At 40.3% G+C, this 18,690-nt stretch overlaps 1 protein-coding gene across 45 annotated transcripts in view; it reads right to left on the bottom strand.

Moving 5' to 3' along the window:
* Nucleotides 1-18,690, bottom strand: part of CAMK2G (calcium/calmodulin dependent protein kinase II gamma) — a 215,687-nt gene that overhangs the window by 90,378 nt on the left and 106,619 nt on the right. For all 45 annotated transcript variants that reach the window (XM_072994965.2, XM_078391100.1, XM_078391108.1 and 42 more), the window contains one exon: nucleotides 1,509-1,563. In XM_072994965.2, the coding sequence (XP_072851066.2) occupies nucleotides 1,509-1,563 (55 nt within the window). The remainder of the gene's footprint in view (nucleotides 1-1,508; nucleotides 1,564-18,690) is intronic.

The following is an 18,690-nucleotide window of genomic DNA, read 5'->3' as shown; positions in this document are numbered from 1 at the left end:
GAGATTCGCAGCTTGAAGATCATCTGGATCCAACGCTCACCATAGAAACCCAGGTAGCATCAGCTGTCTGCTCTGCCTATTTCCATCTTTGGCGGATCGCCCAGCTGCATCCTTCTCTTGATGTTGGAGTGCTCACTACTCTGGTGCATGCGATTTTAGTCTCGAGATCAGACTACTGTAATGCGCTCTACATGGGGCTACCTTTGAGACTGATGCGGAAGCTTCAAATGGTGCAGAATGCGGCGGCCAGACTTCTCACTGGGGTGAAAAAGAATCAGCATATCTCCCCCACTCTAGCTGTCCTACATTGGCTGCCCATTCGTTTCCGCATTGATTTCAAAGTGCTAATGATAACATATGAAGACCTAAACGGTTTAAGGCCTCAATATCTAGTGGAATGTCTCCTCCCACCTAGATCTACCCGAATCACTCATTCTAGCCAGGATGGGCAGTTGAGGGGCCTAACGCCAAGGGAGGCCCGGAGAGAAAGAACAAGAAACCGGGCCTTCTCAACAGTGGCCCCTCCCCACTGGAACAGTCTACCCGCAGAAATCTGCCTAGCTCCCTCGCTGGATATTTTTAAGAGCAAACTTAAGACCTAGCTCTTTAGACAGGCCTTCCCTCCTGTCATCACCTACCGTTTTTTCCGTGTATACGACACCCCCCCACTTTTCTAACCCAAAAGTAAGAAATCTAAGTGTGACTTAGATCCCTGCTTTCCCTTCCACTTGTTTTTGTTCTCTCCTCAGCTTACTTCCGTGTATAAGACGACCCTCAATTTTTATTCTAAAGCTTTTATACAAAAGTATGGTCTTATACATGGAAAAATATGGTACTTTATTTGTTGCTGTCTTGAATTAATACTACTGTTTATTTTAAATTGCTTTTATTTTCATATACTGTTATAGCCGCCCAGAGTAGACTTCGGTCTAGATGGACAGGGTATAAAATGAATGAATGAATGAATGAATGAATGAATGAATGAATGAATGAATGAATGAATGAATGAATGAATGAATGAATGAATGAATTCTGATGATAGACAGAAGAAAAAGCAAGAGTCACCCAAGAAGCACTAACGGCAATATAAAACTACGATCTAGAAAACCACATAAATAGTAGGCTTTGCACTTGGGAAGGGGAAGAGAAAACAATGCTTTTAAGCAAGAAAATACATGTCTTGATTTAACTGCAAACATAACTATGGCTGGAACAGCATGAATGACATGAAGATATCTGCCCAACAAGAAATTTGACAGAATTTGTAGTTTGTAGAACTCAGCTTTTCTTACACAGCACTTTGCCACTGAATGCAGTTGCATCTTCTGTTTCTAATATAAAGATCAGGGAGTCCTGAGCTTATCAACAGATATAGCTACACTGAGAGGACGGAAGGAACAAAATGGAAATATAAGTCAGAATAATTCCAAAAACATATTTTGTTTAGCAACTCTTTCTACACATTTGTACCAGTGATGAAGGATCAAATGCAAAAAGAAAACACTTACAGATCGAAGACAAGGTAGTGGAAACCTTCTTCTGAAATACTATCATGGAGCCGAACTAGAATAAAAATAAGGAGACAGAAGGAAGAAACTGAGGAATGGAGCAAGAAAGGCAACATTTAATTCCTTCAGAAACAGGCTGAACCCACTGGAAAATCTGAACCAAAAGGTTCTAGGGCTCCTCTGTCTAAATGCAGTGTCCCCCTCCCGAAACCATCATGTTTCATTTTTTTTTTTACATTACCATCTTTTAAATGTGCACTACTGCCAAAAATATGTATCCAGTGATTAGTAATTATTAAATCGCAAATATTTATATAGTGCTTTTGAGTACTCAAAAGTACTGAATGTACCACACAGCATGATGACATTAAGACAGCATGAAGACATTCATCACCATATTCCAAATGAGGAGAAATACAAAATAAGAGTTTATATTAAGGCCGTGATCTAGGGAGATTACAGATAGTAGATGATTTATATGAATCAGGATATCCCCAACTCAGCCTTAGGGTGGTAAGTGGTCAACAAACAGGAGACCCATAATCTCACAGGTTCCTTTTCCCCGGCTCCCTCCTTCCTGATTTGTAACCCATCCCAGCTCTCTCTCTCTCTCTCTCTCTGTTGAAAGGAGTCCTAGAAATGGGGAGTGAGTGAGTGGGTGGGTGGGTGGGTGGGTTTTAACAACTAGGCAAAGGTTGAATTGGCTAGAGAGGAAAGAGATTTTCATTTTCTTCCCCTGCACCATCTCTACAATTAAGTCACTATATCCAAAAGCAGCTATGATCCATGTAAATTTCCTCTCCTGAAGTAAACAAGAGAATTCATGGGCAATTCGCCTCACCAAAAATAATGTTAAAGGAAAAAAAAGCTCTAAACTCCTTTTTGTGTGTGTGTGTGCCCCATACCTGTGGTATTATTTGTCCCCCACCCCTGCTGCTTATCACTTAAAAAGAAACTCAGATTGCAGCTGTCTTCCCTTTTGTTGAGCTATATCCAAACCACAAACTTCCTAGTTTGCCTTAATCAAAGTCATTATTGTCTCAGTTTCTGCTGCTACTGTCTGCAATGTGGAACTAAAACTAGCCTCATATGCAGATGTGTTAGAAGCACTAAGAAGATGTGCAGTGCCAGTTGTCACAAAGCTAGAGGGGCGGGGTAAAAATCAAATAAATAAATAAATAAATAAATTTGAGATGTCCCACTTCAGAACAATAGCAAGTCTCAATCTGTCCCTATACAAATAAGTTCCCTGCACACAGACAGTAGCACAGGGAGAATGTTCACTAATGTTCTAGTCTGCACTGCGTGGGAATGTTTCTCAAGGGGGATGCTATTCAGACACATGACGTCCTCCCCTGTATACTGAAAATACACACTGACCATGGGCTTACCAGCTGAGTGAGCCCCAGACTACTATATCACACTACATCAGCTGCTTGAGCACCACCATTTTTATAAACTCTTACACCTGGCTGCCAGGTAAGCAACCTCTGAGCGCTTGTTGTTTTCAATATACAGCAGGTTTTATATTTGTAGCCAAACTTTTCAAGGCACTCTCCATTAATAGTCATGTCATGAGGGTAACCTTCCAAAATTGGATTGTGCAGTATCTATAACAGTCAGTGTCTACAGAGTGGCAAACAGAGTTTAGCAATTAAAAACATATTTGCAGAGTGGGTGGGTGGGGGAAGGGTGAAAAGGTAAAGCATTTGCTGCCAAAAACCCAGCACAGAGCTGCAGCCCCTATATCAGTGATTCCCAATCTTGAGTCCCCCATATGTTCTTGGACTGTAACTCCCAGAAATCCTGGCCAGCACAGCTAGTGATGAAGACTTCTGGGAGTTTTAGTCCAAGAACATCCGGGGATCCAAGATTGGAAACCACTGCTCTGTATCAGTGCAAACTGAGACAGTAGCTCACATACCATAAAGAACAAAATCAACAAAGGAAGCCATGTCGTCATTACACAACACAAATGTAGAAGAATGTGATCTTTTTATTAGACCATTAATTCAAGCCTTTATGGAATAAAAACTCCAGTTCTTCACCAGCAGTTTGTGAATACTGCAAAACATTATAAACAGTGTTTGCCATGCGTAATAAAGGAACAGAAGCTCTTGAGAAGGATTTGAAGGTAGTACTGTAGAGGCAAAGCAGCTTCACTCATAAAAAAAGCCATTTGTAAACTGAATAACAGACTATGGGAGTTGAAGTCCAACATTTCTGGAGAGGACTGGGCTGAGGAATACTGGCCTTGTCCAAGACTGCCAACCAGGCCTTGTCTGAAGTGACAATATGAGCTACAGTTGTGCCCCGCTGGACGATTACCCCGCTCTACGATGAATCTGCTTCACGTTGAAGTTTTTGCGAGTGCTTTTGCGATTGCTTCACAATGCTTAGATGTTTTTTTTTTCCTTAGCGATGATCGGTTCCCTGCCTCGGGAACCGATTTTTCGCTTTACGACGATCAGCAAACAGCTGATCGTCAGGTTTCAAAATGGCCACCGGCTGAAGAAAATGGCTTCCCGCTATGTTAGGGACGGATTCCTTGCATTACAGGCACCAAAAATGGCCATCGTATGGAGGATCTTCACTGGACAAGCAGGTATTCAGCCCATTGGAACACATTGAACGGTTTTCAATGCGTTTCAATGGGGTTTTTTATTTCGTTTGATGACGATTTCACTCTACAGCGATTTCGCTGGAACGAATTAACGTTGTCAAGCAAGGCACCATTGTAAAAGCAGCCAGCAGCAGCAAACTCCACATGCTGGATTTCCCAAAGACTACATGCAAAGCATTAAGCCAGGTGAATACAGGCACAGATGTGAAGGATGAGTGTTGCAGCACAGACAAATTTGAGACAAAGGACTAATGCAGCAGTTAGCAATTCTTCAAGTTTAAGAGGGAAGAAAAAGAAAAACTGAAATTGAAAAGAGCAAGGATTAGCAAATTTCTGCTGCTGTTGCAAGCCATGGATTTTTGATATTCTAAAACAAGGAAATATGAGGTATGCTAGGAATTCAAAAGGTCAAGATAGAGCCTGGCCTCTATACAGAAAAAAATGAGACTAAAGCCAAGACCTCAACCAAAAGCACCATAAAAGAAAAACAAGAAGAACAGAATGGCACCCTTACAGCTTCACAAAGAGGAACGCTGAAGAACGTCATCTGTGACTTCTATAGCAGAAGAGCAAGTTAACTGAAGAGAAAACAAGCAACTGCTGTCTATGAAAATGCATTAATTTTAGTCAACAGGGTAGCATGTTGGGCTCCAACTCTTCCTACCTTAATATTGACATACTATGTCTAACCAAATGAAAAAAAAATTAGAGTCAAACGAGTGCTGGGTGTTGAAGATGAAAAATGGCCAAGATTATAGCTTCCATTCTGAGCACCTCTTCACCCTTTAACAGCAAAAACTGGATAATGGCTGCATAAATTATAAATCAGAACAACCATTGCAAATCACAGCTCAGCCATAAATTATACGTGGCCTTAAGTAAGTCAATCTCTCAGAGTCAGACAGCCATCTTCAAATTAATGATAACATCATTGACCTGGGTTGTAATAAAGCTTGCCAGAAATGTATCTGAATGCGTCTACAGTGCTATGTAGACAGGTATTGTTTTTTTCTTCTTCTTCTTTGGCAGGCCAAAATAATGCTGCATAATCCTGAGTACATTTCAGTGTTTTGGGTTTACTGTAGGTTAAATTATTTCTCCTCTCTGTGGCCTTTACAGAGGACAGGCTTTTCTGCCCCGCATCCCTCCTTCCAGCAAAATAATTTTGGACTAATTACCCAAAAGACTATTTAGGACTTGAGAGCATCACTGGAAAAGCTGCTGCTAAGGGACATTTACCCAAAATTAATCAACTTCCTGTTATTTAGTTAACACGATGAGTGCCTGCTGCAACCACCAATTAACTTACTCTTGTTTTACAATACTTTTGTAACATTAAAAAGTTCAATCATATATTTTTTTTAAAAAAATTAGCATTTTCAAATTGTAAAAATATGATAGTTAAAAAAAATGGAATGATGGTATGGGTGACTTCTCACTTGCCTCTACCTTTTTCAACTTTATATTACTACAGCAATTTTTCAATCCTCTTCTGAAAATGTAATAGCCAGAAGTACTTACTGTTCCTATCAAGCAGGAAGCTCCATCCATCTATGCAGACAAGCATCATAAAATAAACTTGTTTCCTCCTCTTTCATAATTAAACAGTAACAATAATGGCATTTTAAAAACTATTTACAACCAGGACTGCAATTCAGAGGGAGCGCAGAGCAAGCATTCCTCTCAATGAATAACATCTTATTCCAGCTGCTTAAAGAACTGATTGAAGAGCTTCAAAAGGACCTCTCCAAAGTGAAGGGGAGTTGTAAGAACTCCCATGCTGTATAAATTAATGTAAAATATGCTGATTCACATATACACCGAGATCTGAATTGGCCATGGCTGTCCAGGAAAAAGATCTGGTAGCTATGGTTGACTACTCAATGAAAAACAACAGCTCAGAGTGCAGTAACTCAGAAAAAGGCATTGTAGGGATTACAGGTTTTATTATGAAAATAAAAAAGCCAATATCATAATGCTTTCATGGAGGCTATGATTCATTCACACTTGGGAGAACTGTGTACAGTTATTTTCATCCCATCTCAGAAAAAATATAATATCACAGGAAATGTTGTAGCAATAAGCAATCAAAATTATCAAAAGGTATGAGCACCTTTCCTGTGACAAAAAGCTAAATGTTGACCATGAGATAATTTGGCTTTAGCTTCTCACTGCACCTCTGCAAGATGATTACCGCCCTATTCATTTGTTATAGCCAGGAAGCAGGTAGATATGTTAACTATGGGGCAGACAGAAGCATACATAATAAATCCTGACCCCCAATGTCCCTTTCACCCAGATTTCAACCAGGATTCTTCTATTTCATTGTGAATGTCTGAGGAAGCACTTATAAATATGTTCATCAGAACACACTTGCAACACTTCTGTGATCAAGAACCCTGACTCCACAGACAGGTGCCCCAACCCACTGACACACAAATATTCATTCATTGGTTTTTGAGCTATAGTTTTGTATCTAAAATATGTTATACTTAATTACTTCCAAAAATGTTCGGAACACAGTATTACAATCTTGCAGTATTTCCCTATCTTAATATTAAGGAGAACTACTAGAGATTCTTGTATTGTCACAGTTTCCTCCACCATCTTTAAGATTTATGAATTCTAGGTTGGATCCAAGGTTTGTCTTCCATTCCCTCCACCCAGTTCTGGAGTATCTTCCCCCCCCCTTTCCAAATCACACCATTCCTCACTCCATTCAGCATGTATGCTGAAATAGGGGATGGGGAAGTCCACTCATGCAAGACTAGCTGCACACACCAAAATCCAAATTAACTGCCAGTTTTGCTGTGATAAATCACAGATATCTTCCATATCCGGTGAAAAAGCTAGGAAATGGGGTAGTGATTGGAAGCAAGCTCTTTATTCTTTGGAAGAGATGGTTGAATATAAAATGAAACTGGATCCATTAACTTTACTAACTTGTCATGAAGCAATCATAGATGGACACTATCATTTAGTGTGAAACCTTTTGTCCAACCTCCAGATTATAACAAGCAAGTAATGAAATTCTAACATGATGAAAACAAATGTAGAAAATTTCCAGGTGGTGAAGTGTTTCACACTGAAAAGTATGTTCCGCGAAAAAAGGACACACATCCCTTTTGGTTCAGCTCTCATTTAGTGAAATAAAAGGCAGTATACATCTCACAAAAATTCTGCAATATGGCATCTCTAAACTGGAACGATTATCAAATCATTTAAAAACAAATTCTACCCATCTGGACCACTCAAACCCACATGCTACTTTTAGCCTTCTACTCACTTTTACACAGTCAAGGATCTAACGCCCATCTTTACTTCTTGGTAGCTAGTGTCTATATGTGTTTCAGTTTCTCTGGTGTTGTCATGTTTTACTGCATTTAAATTGCGGGGTGCTGCTTGGTGTATCCACGTTAGTACTACTTGTGTTTTCCATTTCTCAGAGTGACTTTTTGGTATACTTATTTATCTTTGCCTTAATATTGCCTGTTAACTTTGTAAGATGCCTCCTTACTCATTGTTCATACAGTAGTTTTAAATATTGTCTAATGACGTTAACCACTGTTGTGTCCTTTTCAAGGAGAAAGATGGAGTAAGTGAGTGAGTGAGTGAGTGAGTGAGTGAGTGAGAGAGAGAGAGAGAGAGAGAGAGAGAGAGAGAGAGAGAGAGAGAAAGAAAGAAAGAAAGAAAGAAAGAAAGAAAGAAAGAAAGAAAATATCCATGGGCAAAGAATGCAACAAGTAGCATGAATAATAAATGAATCCCATGCCTAATATACTTGTTATTAGCCATCTGAAACCTTAACCCCTTTGCTCTTAGAAGCTACTTCCTTGCTCTCATTTCCAGCAAATACACTGTTCTCTTACATCTCGCCCAAAGCAAACCCTGAAGTATAAGAAGCCTCTACCTCACAACCCAAAAGGGGGCAGATTTCCATACTGTTACAAACTCTCTGCAAGATTTAGGCTGCTTAATTGCAGCTGTCTGTCTTTCGAAATGGACATGCACACACAGCCAACTATGCAGTGAGGAATCTCAAATTCTTTGTACAATAACTGTAGTTTCCCTTTCTTTCTCTTGCAATAGTGCAGCCTCAAAACACGGTTCAGCCTCCAAATGGCTCTAGGGATCCTCTTGCAATGAGATATTCTGTGTAAATGCCAGGTACTCAGGAGTCAGCACTAACTTCATTTAGCTCTGGGCCTATGCCAAGCAGCCATTAGGAAGCATCCGCATCTCTCAGTATCAGCAATCGTTCCCTCACTGCGCATCACCACTACTACATTGGCTATTGGGCAATGCAAAGCACCTACGCTACCAAATTCTGCCACAGGTTGAGTCATAAGGGGACATGTATGGCTGGAATGAATTATTCCACAACTTGCTTCTCTCCCTCCACATTCTCTTCCAAACAGTATGTTTAGTATAAAGCCTACATTGCCATTGCAAAGAGAGAACACATATGGGCTGGCAGACAGCAAAGCAACTGCAAGCATCTGCAGCAATAGACAAACTGGTACAGATGGCTGCCACCCACTAACCATTTTCTCCCAACTGCTCGCTTTCCCAACACATCAGAGAGGCAGGGTTTCACCATCATGTCAACAAGAGGCTAGGTAGTAACCTATCCCTAGTGTGACTCCCAGCACTCTGATGCAATACCCAACAGAAGTTTACTGTAAAGCAGTCACTATCAAGGGCAGCACCACTTTCCATTCCCAGCCTCTTCCTAATTATATTAAAACAGGGAGAATTTTGCTGCAACTGCTGAGACTGCTTCCAGAAAGACTTTCCTTTTAATTAGAAGTTTGCTATTAGAAAGCATTAGCGAGTGTAATACAAATAATCCTCTGCAAATCATCTGCTTCAAAAGCTAATGACAGGCTTCAGTAGAGTGGTAACTGGTGACATAAGGATGGTTAGCCAACAGGATAGTTGAGATTAATCCTCCCGACATGCAAACCCTGCAATCCTACCTAAAGCATATCAAAGATGGCCGGGAACTTACAGGTTTATACCTTTCAAGCCAAAAAATATTCATTATCTGTCTTTCAAAACTGAAAACTGAGCACATTCTCTTATCAAGCTAAGACAAAGAGATTCCTTCATATGACAAGCGATGATAGCAGTGCCACAGCCTGGCTGTAATAAGATACAAGGAACAACTGAGAAGCCTCTACCACGAGCAACATTTACTAGAGATTTAGAAGCACCATTACGAATGGCTTATAATAATCTCAATGGCAAAGAGGAAGACATGTTAGAAGCACTACAGCATCCCTGTTATGTAATCTAACATACAGGAGAACATCCTGGTGGACTGTAGACAACAGTAGAGGATCCCACTGAATTTTCTCACACTAGTGCTAAAAATACTTTGGCCAGACACAACAGAATGACCCAACTCTGGAAAGCAGGATGAAGTTATTATTAGGAGCTTCATAAATGACAATGGAATTTTTTTGTTACCAACTTTTGACATTTATTAACAAACTAGCCATGTTGGTGGAAAAAATGATGGCGGAGGGATGTTCGAGAAGATATATAATTAGAACCAATGAACCCTTCCCAGAAAATTAGAGATAACAGGTATTTAGATTAACTATTGTCCTATTTTGAAGCCATTCTGGCTCATCCTCAATTCTTCAAACACATTTTGTAAGTCATCAAAGGTATCTTTTATAACTACACCACTGGTACATCTAAGGTGATTGAATACCTCCCATTACAGTAATACCAATTCCTTTATGTTCCTAGCTGAGATTTTTGAACACATCATCTAACGCTATTAAAAACAGTTTAGACTCGTTTGAGTTTATTTGTTTCACTCTGCATTAAACAGGAATTTTCCTTGTATTTTTTGTACAACTGTGGAACCACTGTTTCTTATTCATAAATTAATTGTGTAAACTGTACATATCAATAATGTATTCCATTATTCTGTAGCACTTTTCCTATTGCCCACAATTCAGTGCTATCACATTTTAATATACATACGCCAGACATAAAGGTAAATTATATTCTGCTGATTTTTCTATGAGTGTTCTAATAGTAAGAATGTTTTCATAAACTGAAATTCTTCCTGAATTCTGACTGTTCAACAGAATGCTAAAATTCTAGTTTTTTTCTAAGCTGTTTATTATTTTTTATTAAAAGTTGACAAGTTTGCATTAACAAGGCTATAGGTCTATAGTTTTCTTATCTCCTTTTAAAAATTCTACTAGTACTAGACAATTGTTCTAGTATTCTGCTACTTTACCATTATACATTTACTGAAAAGTACACGTAGTGCTTTTATTATTGTTTCACACACACCCTTACCAATTCCGTATCTTCCTGGCACTTTGTTCTTCTTAAAAAAAAAGAAAAGAAAAGAAAAGAATGGAGTCTTAAAATGAAAGGCTTGTTTGACAGAAGAAGAGAACTTCTATGACAAAGGAAACAAAGTATGGCAGAATACAGTGAAACTAGCAAAACTTTTTTAAAAAAATCAGTAAAGAAAGATAAAAAAACAGAAGGAATGACTGAACAAGCAATTCGTGAAAATAAAAATTGGAAAAGTATATGATGACCATTAGTGAAAACAAATAATGTTATAGAGAACAAAGATGGAAATAAAATTAGAAACAGGAAAAAAGTTACTGAGAAATTCTATGAAGAAAAGCAGATGCTACCTCAAGATGCTGCAGAACAGATAAAAATATAAATTATAAATGTAAACTCTGAAGATGTACCTGAAATTAATAAAAATGAATCTTTACATTAGACAAAAAATTACGTATCAAAAAACAAGGAAATCCCTAGAGAAAGAATTTTCTGTGTAACATAAGAAATTATGGTTGAAATTCTACCCATAAAAACAAGGCAATTTCAACCCACTTCAACATCTGTCCATAACTGTGGGTAAGGCTATTCTTCAAATTTTGTTATTTGTGGATGCTGACATCATCAAAACCTGTGTTTCATTTTGGGTCTTCCACACCACTGGTGAAGTGCTACATAGAGGGTGGAGCACCCAGGAGGACTACGCTGTACTCTTTGCCTGAGGTGGAAGTTTAAAAGGTGGGTCAACGTGGCCATGTTTTGAGAGTGGTTGCTCTGCCATCTGAACATCTTTCTTTTGGGATGTACAGTTACGATTAACTTTCTGTTACAGAAGTCTTTTTCTATTTTTGAAAACGGATGATAATTTTCAAAATACCAACTTTTTTCCCTGGCCCGTAACAGATAAACACTGCTAACCCTTGGGTTTTTTGTAAATAAGTGTCTCATATATGTGGAAAAATCATCCAACGAAACAGTTTGCACATACATTCTAAAGGAATGATGGAACTTTAGCCATTTTTCTAGCAGTACTTCAAGCTGGGGCTGCTGAAATGTTGATCTTTCTTGGTGTATCCTTTCTCTTCAAAGCTTCGTTTCATAAAATGCAGATATCTAACATTTGCCTTGCCCTCTCTTGAGATTTTTCAGGAAACTTGAGAATTGTTTCCTCGACTGCCCATTACAATACAATATGGCTCACCGTCTCCGTGCCAGCACATCCCCCTGCTTTGGCAATACAACTCAGAAAATACCACAGAAAAACTGAAGGTCATGACAAGGGCCAACGGCAGCATAGAGATGCTGAGCCATCAAGACATTAACTGTTTGCAAGAGCCAGGAGAAGCAATCACAAAGCACCCAAAAGGCTCAATTAGGAGCTGTGTTCTCAGTATGGGAATTATCTAAGATAAACAGAAAATAAGGGGGGGAAATAAGGACAGACGGATCAGACAAAGCATCTGAAAACTGCAGTGCTTGGCAGTAGTCATAATGTTGAATGAAAACAAGGAAAAGAAACAGAATATTGGACGTTTAATTTTTAGGCAGTCCCTAGAAGTATTAATTTTCCTATGTACCTCCAAAGCCACTCACACTAACTTTTCTCCCTTTCCAAAATGACAGAATTATATTTACACAAAAGTCCTCAATGACAGATGTTAATCAATCATCCTCTTAAAACTTCCAGGAAAGGAGAACTAACATTTCCTCAAGCAATTTGTTCTAATCTCCCCACAGCACCCATTACCCAGTGGCAAAGCATTGCCTGGGAAGTGTTTTTGCAATAAGGATTAATATTTTACCCTACAAACAGCTCCTGGAACCATGACAAGCTAAGCTTCTCCTCAGCAGCTATGAGACTATTCCAAGGCACAACTATTCAAAGCAGGAGCTGGGGAAACAGTGAACTGTGCCTACTATCAAAAAGGCCTAAAGAAGGCAGTTGTGTGCCTTTCCCTCACAACTGCATGTTCACATGGGAAAAATGGAGTACCCCACACAGAACACATGGGGCAGAGATGCCAACTTGGCATGCATAAATCTTGTAGTGCATGCCACTGGCATGAGTAAGTTTTGTAGTGATTCAGCTTTGCTAAGGGAGAAACTGGGGGTAGAAATGAAAGAAAATCCACAGCCAGATTTTCAAGATGTTGTTAGAACAACTACTCCTAAGCTCTTTTAAAATGCAACTTGAACTTCTCAGCTCAAGGAAAACTTTTAGAGAAATCTCTTAAAATTGGGAAACTGATTATTACCTCTGAATTTCTGCTCTGGCTTATCATTCCCATAAATACTGATGCTGGGCAACTGAGGGTGAAACCACCTGTTTCACTTCACACAATTCTCTTCAATAAACTCTATGCAACTGAAGAGAAGTCATGCTCAGTAGTAAACCACATGCTTTATCTATAACATGTCCAGATTCAATCACTAGGACTTCACTACTGACAGTATCCTGGGGAGCCACTATATGGCTTCCAAATAGAGGTTAGTGAGGAAAACAATGAAAGGTTGGAAGGAAAAAAAAACCTTCTGTTTTCCATACTCTGGAACATTAATTGTAGGCTTCATGGTGGCACAATAATCATGGTGGCACAAAAGACACTCAGGCATGAGGTCATAAACCTAACCCTGAAACCTATGAAATGGAGCACTTTTGATCCTTTTTACCCTACATTTGTTAAACCCCACTTAGATTTCTTAATTTTGGGTTAGAAAAGTGGGGAGCGTCTTATACATGGGGGTGTCTTATACACGAAAAAATGTGGTGTATCAGGTAAGACAAAAATGAAGATAAAGTAGCATCTGTTGAAGGAATAAGTGCTCAGCTATGCGACCCAATCAGGTACAGTATGTTGGCCTTTGATTTCTCAGGCACATAATATTTCTAAACCCTTGATTTCAAGTTCTCAAACAGTGACAACATCAGGCAGTAAATAATCTAGCTGGGAAGGAATAGTCCCTTGATCTTACACATTAGGCCAAGGGCAACAAAAAAAAATCCACCTGCCATTTGCATGTCTTCATGTACGTAGTAAGTATATTTGTAATCTGACAAATATGAAGATTTTATAAGTGAAATCGCCTTCGCGAATAAAAGAGAAACATTTTACATTTTTCTTAACATCGGAATTAGAGATGGGGGTATTCCTATATGAATACAAATAACCCCGCACAGGTAGCGGTAAAGAGGGTCCAGCTCCACAGGGCCAGACGGTCCACTCACAATTCTGCCGCTGCCGCAACCTCCACAAAGCCTTCCAATGGCTCCAGAGATCACGTTCAGTGAGCCACTCTTCAACCTGGCAGAGAGGCTTGTCGTCCCGCCTCCTTCCAGGAGTGGCAAGCCGATTGCGATCTCCGGAGCCAATGGAAGGTTCTGTTGAGGTTGTGGCAGCAGCAGCATTGTGAGTAGACCATCCGACCCCGTGGGGTTGGACCCTCATTATTGCCACCTGTGCGGGGGTATGCATATTTGTATACGAATACCCCATCTCTAATCAGAATCTATTAAGACTACTGCCAATTGAGGTAACTAAACTAACAACAGCAAGGGGTGGTATATTTAAGGGAGACTTCTAATTATAATAATCTGTTCTGTAGGCCCCTTCTCTGTCTGGATTCTTCTCTGCTACGTAGCTGGAGATTTTAAGCCAGCAATTTCCATACTCTGACAGGAGCTGACAGGCAAACTACAAGGGAGAAAAAAAAATCACTTTCTCAGGAAGACAAGATCCAACAAAAAGGTTGATTTATTTTTGAGACTGCTCTACTCTACTGGTAATTAATTAATCCTGCTTTCCTTATAGTTAATTGGAATTCTGGGTAAGGAGGCATCCAAAGTCTAGAAAGGCTCACTGCAAGCCACATGTATACTAGAAAAGGTTTAGATTTACCTACTGAAGTGCTGGACATTAAGCCCAGGGTTTGGACCCCCAGGAGAAACTCCAACACTTCCTTCACAGTTACACCTGGAACCCTGCTGTTCCTTAACTTATATCAAACAATCTAATCCTTCGCACATGATTCCATACATCTCATCAATAGGTAGACGAGCTGCAGTGCAGCAGATGTTATCAGTGTGATCAAGTGTAAATTAGGACAGAACAAACTTTAAATTCACACAAATGCTGACTGAGCCATAAGTGGAGCGACAGGCTTCCCGTAGTTGTCCAGGAAACAATTCTTGGAATCAATAGTCAGTATGTTAACACAGTTGTGGCAGTAGTAATTTAGTACAGTGGTGCCTCGCTTAGCGATTGCCTCGTTTAACGATGTATTCGCTTAGCGATTAGGTTTTTGGAGCGATTTTGCGCTCCGTTTAGCGATGTTCCCTATGGGGAAATTTCACATAGCGATGTTCAGGACCTTGCTTCGCTTAGCAATGACAGTTTAGGTCCCCCTATTTCGCTTAACGATGTCCGTTTTCGCTAATTTAAAAGTGTCTTAAAATGTTCAAAAACTGTTTTAAATGTTGGGATTGTTAGTGCACCTTGTAAAACCTTTGCAAACTTAATTTGCTTTGTTCTGACTCTTCGTTAATTTTTGGTGATTTTTTTTGCTGTCAAACCTACAGTTCAATGCATTTCAATGGGGGAGAACAAAATTCACCAAAAATTAACGAAGATTCAGAACAAAGCCAAATTAAGTTTGCAAAGGTTTTACAAGGTGCACTAACGATCCCAAGCATTTAAAACAGTTTTGAACATTTTAAGACACTTTTAAAATAGCGAAAACGGACATCGCAAAACCATTGGAATGCATTGAACAGGCTTCAATGCATTCCAATGGGGGAAACATTGTTTCGCTTAGCGATGTTTCCTATGGCGATTTTCGCTTAAGGACGGTAATCCATTCCCATTCCCACCGGTTTTCAATGCATTCCTATGGGAAATGGTGTTTCGCTTAGCGATGTTTTCCCATAGCGATGTTTTTTTGGAACCAATTAACATCGTTAAGCGAGGCATCGTTAAGTGTATTAGAAACAGAGTGAGTAAAACAATAAACGTTACAATGTAGACGTTTCTTGCAGTGCTGTATAATAACAGCTGGTTGTCCAAACCTCAATAAAGCTGACTCAGAAAAATGACCAAAAGTTTAATAAGCCATTGGCCAGTTGAAGCACAAGAAACAACGAATGGCTAGAACAAAGGAGCATAGGTTCCCAACCTGGAGGTCATGACCCACAAGGGGGTTTCAAAGAGTTTCAGAGGATGGGTGTCGCTGACATTATTAGTTGCAGTTATTTTAACATTTATTATATTAAATGTGGTATAAACAATGATGTTTTATTTTAATCCTCCTGGCCCACAAATAGATAATTTTAACCTGAACTGGAATTGCAGGCAACCTAGAGTTCTTAGTTGTGTCTCTATCCCTTAGGGAAGATTTCCCTTTTATGTGTGAACATCACTCCTACCCCTTCTGGAAGTGCCGTTCTTGCTTGCTTCTCTCTGCTCCTCTTCAACGGCCTTTGGAGGACTGACACAAGCCCTTTGAACCCAAATGTTAGCCTGGCTCAAAGAGATCTGAATGAGGTGAGCATCAGTGCATGCTGGGAACACTGACACCTAAGATGATGGCAGGATTGGAAAGTTGTTGCCATTGCGGCAGTGGTGCTTTTCACACCACCAGAGTCTCCTGCTCTTCCAGGTGCGGCCAGTGGTGGTGCAATGAAGGAAGAGAGGATTTGAGCAGGAAGATGCCTCTGGGCCCGACCTGAATCATGGAAGAGAATGGCAAGAGGGGCAAAAAGGTGAGGGAGAACCAGGGAGGAGTGAGGCACAGGGTAGGGCCTGTGGGGGAGGTGTTTATTTGGCTTTGAGTGGGAGGGGCTCTTCACTGACGGGGCTTTTTGGGGCGGGGGGAGTAAGCATGAAGGGAGAGTTGTTTCGACACCTAAAGAAGTACATTAAGCTCAAAATGTATTTGTTTCCTTCTCAAATTTTATCTAGCAGAGGCAGATTTACAGCTCCCCTCCTCCAATCTTGTATTATTACATTAATGTCAACCTATTAGGTTAGCGCTATATTCTGAAAAATCTGTTTTAATGTATTTTCATTACCCCATTTAAAATGCAAATGCAGCGGGGGGGTCGCAGGTTACTTGGCTATTATAAAACAGGGTCACAACTCATAAAAGGCTGGGAAACACTGGGCTAAACGGTGTGGGGCAGTCAAGAAAAATCAATTTTAAAGACCTATTTGATTATATATGGGAAAGCATGTCCAGACACAGAAGGAGGTTCACTCAGAGGCTACGCCAACAAGAGGCATAGCAGGGAAGCCAGGGTACTGCCTCTGAGTGGGTGCCCACCAGAAAAGGTGGGACTCAGAATTGCATTGGAACTGCAGAACACCTTTTGGGACGACAGCCAAACTAGCACGAACAGCCAAACCAGAAGTTTGTGACCATCTCTAGACAGTAACATACACATTCTCCTTCCAAAGGAGGAGCAAAAGTTCTCTTTCAAAGAGATTAGTAAGAACTTTTCATTTCTTCTTAATTAAGAAGGACTGCCAGGCAACGAGCAAGGTTAATTATTCTTCAAGAGACAATGTGAGAAAAACATTTCAGGGTGAGCCAAGAAAGACGAGCAGGATCTAGACATACAGACACATTCCAGACACAGAACTGCTGGTAGCTTACTGCCAGAAACAAGACCAAGAAAAAAAAAGTGAAGAAATAGGATGATAACATCAGGAATTTCCACATTTTTGAGATAGTACTGCTATTTCATATATGCAACAAGAATGAATCGTACTTTGAATATGAACTCAGCAGATGGTTGCAATGTAGCCCCTTCCTGTACCTTAAAGAACCAACAGAAAAAGGACAAGTAGAATCAGAGCAAGGGACGTAAAACAAAACCAAAGAAAATGAGAAAAACGAGGTAGGGCATTGTGTTGGCCCGTAACAGATACAGAATCTGTTGAGTCACTAAAAGGTGTACAAATTATGAAAGGTAAGTCTTAGTCCTGACATTACAACTGTTTCCAAGGAATGTATCCCTTTGTAACTGGAATGGTATTACATTAAGCAGTTCTGTTCAGAAGCGTATGAACACGTTGCCTACGTGTTGACTGTGATTTTCTCAGTGATGACTGGTGAACTCACACCAAACGGCTAATATGTGCATACAGACCATCTCAGAACCTTCTAGAGCCTAACAGATACATTTTGGTGGTAGCTTCACCCTTTCAAAGAGTATGGATTCCCCATTCTGTCCCATTCGACTCAGTTTTGGCCCGCAGTAAAAGAAGAGACATCTGAGAGAGGAGCTGGGCAGGTTGTGAGAGTTCACTTGAACAACCACAATTACAGGTAAGAACAACCTGATCTTCTTTGTGGTCTCCAAGAACATACATGGGTGGGTGAATCGAAAGCTCGCCTTTTGGAGAGCGGCAGATGTCACTTGAGGATGGATGACCACATTTTCCTGCCAAAATGTGAGTATAGACGGTACCTCATATCAAGGTGGTAGTGTCTTACAAAGGTGCCCAGCTGGCTCCAATGTTTCCAACCTGAAGATATCAGGAAGGAAAACTCCCCTCAGGAATGCTGTTGACGTGGTGATGTTTGTCTTGAATGGAATGACCCAGTCTTAGTTAAAGGAACACAGGCCAGCTGGTAGCAGAGCTTGATAGCATCAACAACCCATTTAGATTATTGTGATGAGATGGGTGAGTTCTGTTTCCTGAAGAGACAGCAGACAAAAAGTCTCTGGGATTGGTGAAAAAGTTTAATTCTGTGTACATGGAACAAAAGGGCACAGCAAACATCTAATGTATGGAAACAGTGCTCAGTGGTTGTTAAAGGACTGCTGTAGAACATAGGGATATGTTTTATGTGAAAGTCCAAAATCACCTTAGGGAGAAAGGCAAATGTCTTGCCTCAGTACAACCTTGTCCTGGTGAAAAATAAGTTAAGGTGGTCAGCAAGAAGCACACAGAGCTCATTGGCCGGCCTGGCTGAGAAATAATAATTTACGAGGAATGTTTCGTTCATGGGTAGGAGCTTGAAGGTCACAGTAACCGTGGGTTTAAAAGGGCCTCTAGTAGTTGGTACAAGGGCAGATTTGGGCCTGGTGGAACCAGGGGAGTGTGAGGGGAAAATGTGTTGCTCAGGGCCTTGAGGAACCTGTGTACAAAGCATGGGTGACCCAAGACCAACAGCTAGGCTGAGGAGCAAAGGCTGAGATAGCTGCTGTGTAAACCCTCAGATAAGACATTG

The sequence above is a fragment of the Pogona vitticeps genome, chromosome 3, assembly GCF_051106095.1.
Source record: "Pogona vitticeps strain Pit_001003342236 chromosome 3, PviZW2.1, whole genome shotgun sequence".
Taxonomy (NCBI): domain Eukaryota; kingdom Metazoa; phylum Chordata; class Lepidosauria; order Squamata; family Agamidae; genus Pogona; species Pogona vitticeps.
Note: the sequence above shows the minus strand (reverse complement) of the source record. Positions and strands in the feature narration are given on the sequence as shown.